We start from the raw sequence: 13,940 nt of genomic DNA on the forward strand, positions 1-13,940 counted from the left end.
CAAAGAACTAGTCCCAGCATATTTGATTCAGGCTTGGTTATTCCATGCTCATGTAATCTTATGAAAATAGGACAATTTCTATGTTGAGGTACCAGTCAGTATGATTTAGGGTGTTGGAATCCAGACCATACAATTTAGAAACTTTTTAAAATGTTTCCAACTCCACATCTAACCTCATTGAACTTATTTAATATGCATTTCAGGGAACAGCCTTGAAAAGTGATCTTTCCTGCAAGAGAAATCTGTAGTCTTTCAAAGGATGAATAAAATATATCTATATAAAATATACATGAAAAAACAAACATTTTGTGGTCACAACAAATGTCCACCTTGTCCGGGCTTTATGGCCTACTTCATATAGTTCATTCTCGCTAACTGTAACCTTAACATTTCTTTGACAAGAACCAAGTTACCATATGGCAGTGCTTAGCAGCCCAGCCCTCCTAGCTGTACACCTCAGCTAGAAAGCAAATATATATACTATGAAGGTACTTTGTGGCTTACCTAAGTCAGAGCACTGCACCACGCGAAGGTGACACTGGCAGCGGAAGGGACATACTGGTCCAAATCCAGTTAGCATAGGATCCTCTGTTGGAGGCAAATCAGCAGACCCTTCATCTTCCAGCATAAAGTCGAACAAGCCCTTTTGGTGGAATGGCTTGGCCAAGCATATCGGCAGCAGTAGGACGAAGAGGAGAGCCAGCCTCATGGCTTAGTTCATTGACTCTGAGCAGGACCTAGGAATCAAAGCAGGAGATTTAAAACAAAAGTAGCAGTTTTTCATAGCTGCACAGTTCCTGCTGAAGGAGGTCCAGCATATCCACCAATTGCATAACTGTTCCTTTCAGTAAATGAAAACTGAATTTTGAAAATAGGACAGTTATGTGATAGGAGTCTGGTAACTGCTTGTCAATAAGCTTTTTTTACAGAGCAGTTTAAAGGCAATTGTAAACACATCTGTTTGCATATTTAGAGTAATATTTATTAGGAACAGGCAGCACTGTCAACTTTGTTATGCAAAACAGTCAACACAATAAGCCACATTTTCCATTTTCTTCCATTCCATGTTTTTTGCCAACATAACAGTCTATTTGATTTCATTAGCATTTGTTTCAAGGCAATGAGTTTGCTCCCTGGAGATGAACCTGAGGTTCCCAAATTCACTGTAACACATTATTTCATGTCTTGAGGAATCTTTTTTAAAGTGCCAGCTTGCTATGTGTTTTAAATTATAGCCTAGTAAAACTGATTGGGAAATAGAATAAGATCTGGTGATGGGGTAGAGAGAAAGAGGAAGATCTTTAGCTGTTTAAATGAGCTGCACTTCTTTCTCAGTTTAAACATAACAATAAAATTGAATACAATGTTGTGTTACATTGTATGTTCTTGGCTTTCTTTACAGATTTTTGGGTAGGGTATTTGATGTTAAAACAATGTACCCTGAAAATCCTCTGCTTTGCACTGTATAACCATTTGAACTCATGTTGCAGTACTGTCAGCATACTTTATATTTGCACTTCAGGGCCTCAACTGCAAGTTTTCATGCTCAGATGCAACTTTACACAAGTGTATGTTGCCATTGATACTAACGAGGGAAACTGTTCAAATAAGTGTTTTCAGGACTGAGGCCTAAATGCATTTTAATACATTGTACATTGTACTACCTATGTTCTTACCTGCTACAGAGAAACTACACAACAGCTGTTTTCAGGTTTGTATTAAGGCTATATAGATCAGCTAATTTTCTGAAAATTATTTTCTTTCAGTATTTGCATTATATGAGGAAGTTTTATTTTTTTTACAGCACTTTATGGGACTGAAAAATAGTACCACCACCACTCTCCAAAAAACCTGCCTTCAAATCACCTACTGACAGAAAGATAGACATGTCCTTTGGTTAGGAGATTTTCTTAAAATGGATAGCATAGCATTAAATACAGGTGTTCCTCTTAGTAAAGAAAGCAAAAATACTTGCTTCTTCAGTTCAATAACTGGGTCATTTCTGAAATGCATCATCAGGGTACTAAAGTCGGGATTTTTCTTACATAGCAGAAGTTACTTACAGGTTAAGGATGGTGGTATAACATTTCTCAGCTCCATATTGACCAATGGAGATATAAAACAACCTGGGTGAGAGACTGAGAGTCTCCTTCTCTCCACTAACAGAAGGAATCTACTAGGTGGGACTAGATGCCTTAGACAATTGATCTTCAGTGAGCATGGTACTGGAGCCTCTATTTCTAGAATACCATATCCAGGTATTATAAACGGACTGGTTAGTATAAAATAGCTAAATAAATACAATTCACAGGCCTGAAATTAAATGCAGTCTATATTGTGCCTGAGTTCAATTTCCTTTATAAATTTGTACATATAGATGCCAATAATGCAACCCTGTAAACATCTGAGCCTCACTTTTGAGGAGATAAGGTTACCGTCTAAAATGTGCTGATGGTTTAAAATCATAGCTAACATTTCTGTCTTCCACTTAATAGGAAAACAGATATTTAACCTCTTTAGACGTCCTAGTGACTTCAAAGTGAATTCACATGGAGTCAGACATTATTCAAGTTGCCTCCATGAGAAACAGCCTGATTTTCAGCTAGACTTGAGGGAGTTTTCTGTTGCGGGAATGTATTGTCACGTTACCCACAACGTGCGCCGAGGGGCTTTGCAGATCCCGATGGCAACGAGAAGGTAACAGGGTTTTAGCATGTTCCCTACCGTTGGCAGAGCGCGTGTTGTGTAGTGGGGAGAGGGTAGCGTGTCACTGTGTGGGCCATCCTCCTGCACTGCCTCCTGCCCCCAGCCAGCGTCAGGGCTGCATCCTTCCCCAGCAACACCCCTGCTCCACGCCCAGCGCGCACGCAGGAGAGCAAGGCTGGCGCAGCAAAGTGGTGTCAGCGCACAGCGGTGAGTTCTTACTCCTGTTCAACCCAACCCATCTTAGCACGATCATTGCTTTGTGTGCACGACTGTAAAATTACAATGCCGTTTATTAACATTTTGAAACAGGAAGACAGGCTTGCCAAATCATCACCATTCATTGCAATAAGTTGCTTTGTGGACAGGATTAATAAAATACTATCAGAGAACAAATCACGTTTCAGAGTGCCCACTAATATCAATAAACACGGGAAACGCTGCACACTACAGCTGGCATGGTAGTGGCAGGCAGCACTCTTTAAAGGGCTGCTCCAGCTCTTTTCACGTTTTGTTATATTTTTTAAAACCTGCTTGGATTCCTGTTAATGTCACTGCTGAAGCACCGTCCACTCCAAGAATGAGCATTCAGGATCTTTTCCTGGAGCTAAATTACTACCCAGAAAAACTATCCAGAGGCACTTTGGAAATATCTTCACTTACTTCTTGTTCATACTAATACGAACAACCTCACTTATCTCATTTAAGCACTGCAGTAGGCCTTTTCATTCGTTCATTGCTTTGCCAAAACTCTAATAAATTCAGTGAGAGCTGTACATGAGAGAGAACTCCAGGACAGCAAAGGATACCAAGGATCTAATCTGAAGACATAATGGAGAATATAACAGATAAAAACTACATATCAGTCAGAGAATAGGAATAGGTAAGTGTGCTTATCTTTATTAATATACATATTCTTACTTCGTGCTCACACATCTCTCCCTATTGTTTGTATTTGTAAAGGAATGTAAGCAGTGAGATAAAAAATATATACAGAACTGAACTAGTAAGAAATGTTTGCATTTCACTTCAAAAAAAAAATAGAGAGGGAAAAAATTATCTGAACTCTTAAATGTCTGTGACACAATATTTATGTCTGCAGGACATAACTGTTTAAATTTGCTTTAATTATATGTTTACAATGAGGAAGAGTTTTCCACAAACAGAGGAAACTATACCATAGACTTGGCCACATTTCAGTTCAAAATAGCACTGGAAATATGCTTCATCAGTTCACGTCACCACTATATTGGTGGTCTTCTTGTCAGCTTGCCTTAATATTAAGTTTTAAACATTAGTTCATCCTGTCAGAAATCTCTCATAATGCTACAAAAGGCAAGTTGAACGATATGTACAGTTTCCAAAAATCCCCCACATTATATATTTTATCCATTTTGTGTAATAAAGTCTAGCTGCAGAAACACAGGATCTGGGAGTTTAAAGAGATTAAAACTCTATTGACAGAAGCTTCAACTCCAGAAATTTCCTTTTCTACTATTTAATTTGCAGGCACCTTCTTTAAATGTAAGTCCCTTGTTTGTATACTGTACCATAGCACTTTCTAACATTACAAAGGTATACATTCAGTCTGCTTAACTATCGACTGCACATTTTTCTCTCTGAAATTGCAATTATATTCATAAACAGTTGGAATATAGATGAAGCAGTCTGAGTGAAAAATTTCACAGAGTGTACTTTACAACCAGAAATGTAAGAACTCACACATTTTTTACACTCACTACATCACACACTCTAAACATTGGATTGCAAACAGAGAATATACTGCTGCAGAAGTTTACAGTAAGGAAAAAGAAAGGACTATAGTAGTGCTTATACAAATCAAAACAAAAGACAGAACAGTCAAACAAACAGTAGGAAACGTGCACAGCCCTTGAGAACGCGTTCTCATGTTCTCAAGAAACAAAAATGCTGGATACAACATTTAACATTGCTAAACATTTAGTAGGATTTTACTTGCTTCTCTTAAAGAGAAAGCTCTTGCCGGAGACTTGTCTGAAGTTTTATTAGTCTGCAGCATAGTTCAGGAGAATTACTGAAAACCATACCTTTTAATCCAGGGATTTGCAACAGGAGCTCTCAAAGCTGAGATGTAATTAAACTAAATATTCAACCCAGGCAAAAGGCTTTGCAGGTGTGGAAAGGAGGAGGGGGTAAGTTCAGCTCAGTGACTGTCACTTGGTGGAAAACCCTCCTGCTTCTATTCCATAGCACAGTTAAAAAATAAGGTTTCTCTCAATGAACACAATCCAGGCTGACACCCACATTAGATCATATGGTAATGATATGTCTCCTGTATTGTAGCCAGAAACTTTATCAGCTCTTTTGCTTTCTTTTCCTCCTTTTTATTTTATTTTTTTTTATTTTATTTTTTTTTTTTTGCTTTATTTCTTTTTCATCTGTTTAGGATCCCAAACTATTTGTAGACTATATGACAGATGCTCAGATGTAATTCATCTTGCTTATTTTATTTGTGTCTCTAAAATATATATTTAGTAAAGTTTTCTTGGTCTTAACTATGTTTTTTTCTGACTCATTACCAAGAAAAAAAAAAAAAAAGTTTGGCTGTTTCTCTTGTTTATAGTATTTGTAATTCAAGAACATGATATAAAATTAATCTTAGAGTTAGTCAAAGTGAGTCAAAGTGGAGATTAACATCAGAAAAAAGGGGTAGCTTTAGGTGAAACTATTTGTACAGATATCAACCTGCCTTGCTTAAATCATTGTCTAAGCCAAGTAGTGTAACATATAATATACTACTATTATCCTGTATAATAATAAACTTTTTATGTATTTCTTCAAACTATGGCGTGTTTTCAATGTATATATAAATCATGTTTTCATTAGTAGAATGACTCTAGCATTTGTGGTCAGGACTGCTTTATATAAATTTTTGGTTTTTTACTGCATTCTCACCAGGGCAGCAACACAGAGGGGAAATTAGCTTTAACTCATTTTTTTTTCTAGATACAGTGGGGCTTTTATAAAGCATGCATGGAATAACTTATGTGGCTCATTGTTTATATTTATATTTTATTTTGATAATCTCTATTTTGAGGCAAATATCAATAGAAGCTAAAATGCAGTTTCTCTATTCCTGCACAATTTTAAAAGTCCAGCAAGCTCAAAGGACACCAAATACAATAATTACTATTTATTTAGTAACCCAAACACAGTGTGAACATGTGTAGCTTCCCTGTGCTGTTGGATGTCCTGTCTAAATACTGGAGGCTTGTGTCTCTGTGTTTTGACTTGTACCCTTTTATTTCTGCCCCTAGGCTAGGACCAGGTGCAAATCTGAAATTAAAGCCTGTAAAATGTGAAAGGTTGTTGAAAAGAAGTCTGAATTTTTAGAAGCATTATAAACTCTTGAAATTGTAGCAATTTTGTTAATTTGATTTTAAGAAAAGACATTATAATTTCTTTTCTTTGGTGGAAGCAAACATGGTAGAATAACTGACTGCTAGTTCTGGTCAGTGTAGCACAGAGATGCAATCAGAGATTTTATATTATAGCTTCTTTATATATCTCACTGTAAAAGTAAGGATCATTTATTCCTCCCTACTTCTTGAGCTAACTTCTTTCCTCTTCCTCTCCACTAGATTCAAGACTGCTAATGATTTTTATTGTGACATTTTTCTACATATGGTTAGTTGTGTTCCAAGCTTTCATGCTTACAACAAAGCCTTATCTTTGTCTAGAAGTGTCGCCATGAGGCTTGCTGAAATCTTGGCTGTGTCTTAGTAATGTCAGTTATTTGAACCTTGGTCACCAGCTGCATTTGCTGTTTAAAAAACATTTCAAAGCAAGATTTTGATGAGGAACAGGTCAGGGTAAGCTTGTTGTCAGTTTGGTTCACAAAATCTATTCATATCCTTTCCCAGTAAAATCCCAATGCATTTGTTCCGATATCTGTTAAGGAGTCTAGAGGTGTTATAATTTAATAGCTGAATCATCTCTTTATCTGAAGACAAGGGAGGGAATGGACAGCTATATCTCCTTCTTTCTGTCTTCAGGATTATGGAGACCCAAAATACCTGCAAAAAATAAATATCAAGGTGGGAACAGGTGGATGATGGATTGAAGGGCTGCAGGTCTTCCTGAAGAGGAACTGGTGCAGGGAGAGGGGGATTTTCCCTCCTTTTTTTTCTTAAAAATAGCCATCCAAAAAGTCAGAAGGGGAAAGATTTTGCTCCCTTTAAGAGAAGACTAACACTGGCCTCCTCTCTCTATCAAAACCCAGAAATGAATAGGTATATACTAGATGTCCAGCATTTCCTGAAATGAAAAATATAATATGTGGAGGATTAAGGAACAGAGGAGAGGAGACCTGGGAGATTGAATAGTGGTGTAATACCCTACTAAGTGTGTGCGCACACTATTCTTTGGGTAATTTGTATGCTCAAGTGAGAATATGGGATCCTTTGTGGTACTAGTAATTCCTTACCTCTCTTCCTATGTAACTTAGAAGATAAACACTTTTACAAAAAACATAAAAGTCACTATGTCATTTTAATGTCAATGATTATGATTGATGTCCTTCTCAATCTGATCTACTTGAACTACAGCTTATTCAGAACAAAAACATTGTGATTAGAATAGTTGATTTCTGTAAGATTTCATTAGTCTATCTTAAAAAACCTGTAGGGCTACATGCTGCTCCAGTTACTGATTCCCAAAAAGTTACAGGCAACTACATGTTAATATTATTTATATAACAGTATTTTTATTATATTTTGATGGATAGCATCTGCTTCGTTTGCTAATAGCTTACTTTGTGGGCCTTCCAAAGGGCAGTGGGTTACTTCCAAGGGCTTCCACTGCCCTTGGAGAGAAGAGAGGAAGCCTGCGTTCTCGTCTCACATGGGCTGCTGTGCCCAGGCCCACTGGCAGCTTTTGCAGGAAGGAGAAAAGCAATGGCCTCATAAGGAACAGGATACGCTCAGGGGAATGGTTTCTGGTGTGTGGGGCTGGGGATTGAGAGAGAGGCACAGTCAGCAGGCCCTCAGCACTGCAGGTGTGGGTTGCAAGGTTCCTCAGAAAAATGGGAATCCACTCTCAAGTGGGAATTTTGGGGAGCCTGGGAAAGAAGTGCAGTGTTCATTGTAGTCTGGAGTAACACCATGGCAGCAGGAAAAGGTCTGTCCTGCAAGAACATGCCCAGAAATTCGGATTCATTCCTGTTTAAAGTTTGCCCTCCTTAAAAAGGTCTGTTGTCTTGGGCTACGTTGCTACGTTCTCATAGACCCCAGCTTTGACGAGTGAAGCCCATAGAGCAATTTTTGTGGTGTTTGTGGCAAGGAAGAGAGGCAGGCAGATCTGCCTCAAAGTCCTCATTAATTAGCTAGGTAAGTGCCCCTCTCCAGCAGGAAGGAATGAAAGAAGATCCCATGTTTAGCTGCCTCTCAGGGGTCCTCTGCACTGCCACCATCGCTATATCTGATGCCTGGGCTTTACGAGCTCCTGAGGACAACAACGTTCCCTATGTTCTCCAACATATCACTGGCCATTTCTCCTGCTCTTTCTATGTTTAATGATTTTTTCCAAGCACCTGTAGGAAACTGTTCTTTACCATAGCAATGGGGTTCCTATACTAGCAATGTGGGTAAATATTTACCCAAGCTTGGTAAATATTGACCCAGGTAAATATTGACCCAGGCAGAGCCTGACAAGGTAGCTAAAGAGACAGAAATCTAGTTACAGGATATTTTCAGTATCAAAGTTTCGTTCAATGCTCTGTGACCTTAAAAATGATAGTCCTGAACTTCTTGACATTTGTAAAGATCAAAAGGACCAATATATCAGATTTTGGATGTGTGCTGTCAAAAGTATTATTTTTCTGCAAGCATAGAAGCATCTTTTCTGTAACAGTTTAAACAAACAGCATCAAACTTCTCTCAAATTATGTGAGACAGCTCTCTCTTTGGGGGAATAGTCAATCCTACCATTATCTGTCTTCCCTTCTCTCTTTTCCCCATGCCACAAGGCCATGTACTTTGTAGGTCACCCCTTACAGAGTCATGTCCCTGCCATCTTCTGCAGAAAGCCTGTGGGATGTGCAGGTCACTGTAGGAAATAAATTCAACCTGTCCTCAACCGCTCAGTTGAAGTATCCCTCATATGATGACGTCCTTCACCTTGGGCTCTTTTCTTTGGAAGGGTCAGTTTGTTCCTGTACTCAGCACTGGCATTCATTTCCACTGTCCTTAGCACTCTCTCCTGAATCAATTTGTTTTGTCCAGCTGCATCAAGCAGCTGCAGGAGATAACCACATGTTGATGTAATCTTACTACTCACTATGATTTTGAATGCTCTGAATCTAACTTCCGCCCCTGAGGAGGAAATCTGTCCTAACTACTCCTCACACTTTCACAGTGTAGACTATAGAAGCACATTATCAGGATCACTATTATCTGTCTACCTCAAAAATACAGTGAATAGGTGAAGTTAGATCTTTTATGAATCCTCCATAAAAGAGGACTTTTTATGATGACTCCAGTCACCAGCCATCCTAGAAGTACAGAGTGAGAGAATAAATAGAAGTAATCACGGAACCAAAGACCCCAGAACTTAATCTTGACTAAATGATAGTGAAGAAAACATATGCGAAAGTATATATACTTCTATATACACTGATACACCTTTGTATCCGTACTCAGGTACTCCATTTATTGTGTTTCAGCTGGAATTGCACATTGTTCCTGCCTAACACCTTAGCTGTCTCCTACCCTTAGGAAAATTTCTACATATGAAAGAAATAGCATGCTGGCAGATTGCCCGCACTGAAGGGCCTGTAGGAACCCAAGGCTACAAACCCCAATGGAACAGACAGTCTTGAGAACACCTTCCCAGAAAAGAAAGCCACTCTGGCATTGAGGACCAAGAGCAAAAAAAGCAAAAAAGGAGGGATGATTGGAGAATCCAAGAGAGGATTAAGATAAGAGGAGATGAAATTTCAAGTAAGCATCTGTTTTCATGAAATTTTGACCTCTCTTTTTGTTTTCCAGTATCTTGTGTTTGACTCCAATCATTTTCAAGGTTCAGATGAAAAAATCCAAACTTTAGTTCTCATATTGATGGCCCTTAGATCATTCTCTGGACAACTCTCACCATCCCAGCTGGATTACACAATGCCCTAGAAAAGGATCACAGTAGTTCATGCAGTTGTTGGAACTATAAACCTTGCATGTCCTCTGTTAGTCAGAGGTTATGAACCTGCATGCAAAATGAGACACATCCTGTGCAGCCTTGTGCCATTCAGGAACCTATTCCCAGATTATGAAAAACATGCGAATGGCCAGGTCGTATCCTTCATTTCCAATTTAGTCATCACAGAGAGCTAACTTTTTCAGAGGGAAAAAATGACTGCATTACTGAGGAAAGTCCTGAATAAAGAATGCAAGACCAAAAAAAAAGGACATTTATAGTATGATTTGTGTCTGTGTGTCTATATTAAAATGCTCATTTTTGTATGTTGGCAGTCTGCTGAGGAAATAAAAAATTTCTAACCTCAGCTCTGCTAAGAAACGTATGATACAGTCACTTTAAAAATATAAGTAATGGCATCATAAAAGTTACTGTTTTTGTTTGGGTTGATTGATCTCACTTTAGTGCATAACTGTTGAGAATCTTAAAATAGATACTGATGAGTACATGAGCTCCAGTTCTGTTCAAACAGTGGGTGTCCTGTGGGGTTCAAATAAAAACAATTATTTTTTAGTAGCTCTTGAACCTTTCAAGTACGTACATGTATCTGAGATAATTTAAAGACATACTAAAGAAAAAGATGATGTGGGAGCAGAATCCTGATAGCACTGAGCTTATCTAGCGTTCAGAGCAGAGAGGTGATCATGACAACATCATACAAGTTATACTAATTGTACCTTGTTTTAAGACATAGAAAGCTAGAACATAAGTCTCTTCAAGAAAGGTGAAATAAAACTAGCATGTCTCAGAATAAAAAAAAAAAAGAAATGTGAAGATTTTTTAAATCTTTTTCTGTCAGTGTAGAATCATATTTCTTCCATTTCTAAGATCACTTGTAATTAGGATCACCAAACATAAAATATTTCAAAGTTAAATTCAGAGAATGACAAAGATATAGTCCAGGTACCAGGCTTCAAAATGTCCCTTGCATTTCAGCAAGTATTAGCAGAGACATTCACTTTACCTTGCCATTAACTGATGCCTTGAACACAAGAATGGATAGATGAGACACTTTTTTTTTTGGACTGATTTTCTGTTTTAAATAGTTTCTACTTTTACTCATATGTTTTTTCTCATATAAATAAGCCCTTGAAAGGATTGCCCAAATCTAGTAATTGCACTGATGTTCCTCAACAGCAATTTTCCATAGTTCACGTGAACAAAGATCGTACTGAGGTAATGGAGAAGGAATTTTTCTAAACAAAGTAGAGTCTAATTCTACCTATAAGAACTTTTAATGTGATTGCACTTCACTGGGTTATTGGATTACAGTGGAAGATTTACCCTACTAATAATCATAAACATAGAAGATTATTCTTTTTCTGCATTCTTTGTTTTATTTCCTTCTTTACAACATGCTTTTCAGTTACTCCTCTTTTTCTTACATTCCTCTTTTCCTGGAGCAACCTACTCTCCCAAGATCAGTTACATTTTAATTCAGAGGATGGCATACATACACATTCTGTATCAATTGAAGGAAAATAAAATTTTACTTTGACTATAAATATGCTTGATTTGTATTTATTTGGCTGGTTATTTTTTCTAGATCTGCGTATGTAATAGATTTATGAACATGTTGGGAGACAGCTTCATGGCTTTAAATCACATCATTGTATTGAAATTGCAGCATCTGGGGATTTCATTTCATTTCAAAATCTGGCCACTGAATCTCTTGACTCATCTTAATCTATCATAATATAACAGGAACAAGCATTCCTTAGAGATCTAAGTCAACAACTGGAAAAGTGACAAACAAACATTTACCCACAATCTCTCTAATATATCTGATTTTTAAAGAGACTTTCAAAGCACAGTTTTTGAATATCAAATATTCCATAAGGCACTGGAAAATGGATACCCCCCAAAAACAGACAGCTAATGTCAAATCACTTTTGATAGTCTCAGTGAACTGAACTTTTTTGAATTTACAAGCTAAATTTAAGGATAAAGTTATTTTCCCTCACATGTAAAAATGAAATAGGATTTTTTTAAATGAATTTACCAACTTTTTAGGTTTTTTTTTTTCTTTTTTTATGAGATGGAAAGTTTGCACCTGAAGAAGCCACATATATGCTTGCAAGCAAAAATCTATTCAAGAACTATTCCTCATTTATAAAACCAAAACCACTTCAAGTTGGATCTTGAGACTTGGAGAGTTTGGAGCAGTAATTTGTCATATTGTTGAAGTTCTTCCACTGTGTTCCTGAACTCTGTCTCTCCTCCAAATTGCTTGAATCATCTCTTTAAGAGGAAGTACTTTTCTTTTGGTCACAATTAGGAAATTCAGCTCTCTGAGAAGCGGTTCACAGCCTGCGAAACAGTTAGAGCCATTTTCATGTCAATTTAAAACAAGAAACATTTGGCAAAAGAGGAGATGGAATTGAATCATGAAAATGAACAATTATTTTTAAAATGATAAGAGAGAAGGAGAAACAAAACAGTCCTTAAAAGTATGCCAAGAAATTCTAATAATTCAGAAGGTTTTGTAGAATCTTTCACATCTCACAAAAGCTCCATGTTGTGACTTCATTATTTTTTTAAGGATTCAGGTATGGCTATGGTTTAGGTTATATTTTATCCTAAAGGATAATTTGAAGTGACTACCTCATATTCATAACCTATTTGTCAAATGCACTTCCAGGATAAAAATCTCTATGGTTTACCAAGGGGTCCATTTTGCTTACTCACCTCTCGTTGAAGGTCCCAGAGATATTGCATTCTCCAACAGAATAAACCTCTGGATGCTGGATCACAGCAGGCATGCAGTGGTAAATTCTCAACTAGGATTAAGATTACTTTAATAAATATTTATTTTCTTCCATGTTCTTGAAGTGTTAAACATTGAAGGTCTGAAGTCACTGGGACTGCTTTATACCCTTAAACCCATGAACATGCCTAAGTGGAGGCTGAATGGGGTCTGTGCCCCATGCATTGTGCCACTGATGTCCCTTTCAGTTCTCTCAGATTTTCTGTTCATTGAGTCAGGTTGGTGGTATTTTCAAAAGCAAGCAGCTTCTTCATATAGTTCCATTTTTAATAGTAAATGGAAAATACTTTATGGTATGTTTTGGATTAAAGGAGAACAAAATTAGTGGCACTAAAGGGCTACAAAATGTATGAAATGTTATTGCCAGATATGCCGGAGAAAGCAAAATGTTTTTGTACTTGTTAAAAATATTCTTTTAAACCTAGAAGGAAGGTTCAACCTGTCTGAGAATATTTTTTTATGGCTTCTCTTATGAGATTATATCTCAGGATATTTTATTTTTAAAAAATGAAACCACAATATGACCTTCTGTTTATAATTAAAGATCAGGGTCTATAAAAGATGAAAATTCACATTCTTATATTTCACATCTGAACCTTTAAAAAATAATCTTACATAGCTTTCATCAAGGAAAAACAGTGTCAAATTACTGTTTTATAATGAAAATTTATACAATAGTTATTGTAGCTTGAATTTGTTTTCTACACCAATCTGAGAATTGCTTGGCCTCTTCTGAAAAAGCTGTGAATTTTGTCTTTCACTGAAACAAACATGTAAATACATATTTTTATCTTACTCAGTTAAAAAGTGATGTCAACAAAGGGATTTACCCTTTTGTATTTTAAAAGAAGTAGGAATCACTATCTGATACCAAGGATAAGCCATTTGGTAGCTGCTAAGTAGGACTCTATGAAATATTGTGTTAACCTTATGATTCCTATGACTATAAACTCTTGAGTGAAGGCATTCAGCAATTATACAGCAAATTAGTGTGGAATGTGACTTAATCAAATATGACATTTCTAGACCTCTTGGATACTTTACCCCTCCTTTTTCCAGTTTCACTCTATTTGTGCAAAGCTTGTGAGCACAAGTGGCTGACGTGACATATGCAAGAGCTCTACCTATCGCTGACCTGCAGTGTGCCCTTTGCCCAGATCTCCCACGTCTTTTACGCTAAGAGTAAAAGCTTGATTTTCAAGCAGATCTACTATTTACCAAATTTTTGTGTTTTCTAATTAATTCT

At 37.1% G+C, this 13,940-nt stretch overlaps 1 protein-coding gene and 1 long non-coding RNA gene across 2 annotated transcripts in view; one reads left to right on the plus strand and one right to left on the minus strand.

Moving 5' to 3' along the window:
- Positions 1 to 4,954, minus strand: part of DCN (decorin) — a 39,856-nt gene extending 34,902 nt beyond the window's left edge. Inside the window, exons 1-2 of the mRNA XM_062585143.1 lie at positions 4,770 to 4,954; positions 505 to 737 (exon numbers count right to left, since the gene is read on the minus strand). Of these exons, the coding sequence (XP_062441127.1) occupies positions 505 to 709 (205 nt within the window). The 5' untranslated portion in view covers positions 710 to 737; positions 4,770 to 4,954. The remainder of the gene's footprint in view (positions 1 to 504; positions 738 to 4,769) is intronic.
- LOC134145565 (uncharacterized) overlaps positions 3,270 to 13,940 on the plus strand; it is a 31,364-nt gene continuing 20,693 nt past the window's right edge. Inside the window, exon 1 of the long non-coding RNA XR_009959644.1 lies at positions 3,270 to 3,586. This is a non-coding gene — a long non-coding RNA (uncharacterized LOC134145565). The remainder of the gene's footprint in view (positions 3,587 to 13,940) is intronic.

The sequence above is a fragment of the Rhea pennata genome, chromosome 1 (genome assembly GCF_028389875.1).
Source record: "Rhea pennata isolate bPtePen1 chromosome 1, bPtePen1.pri, whole genome shotgun sequence".
Taxonomy (NCBI): domain Eukaryota; kingdom Metazoa; phylum Chordata; class Aves; order Rheiformes; family Rheidae; genus Rhea; species Rhea pennata.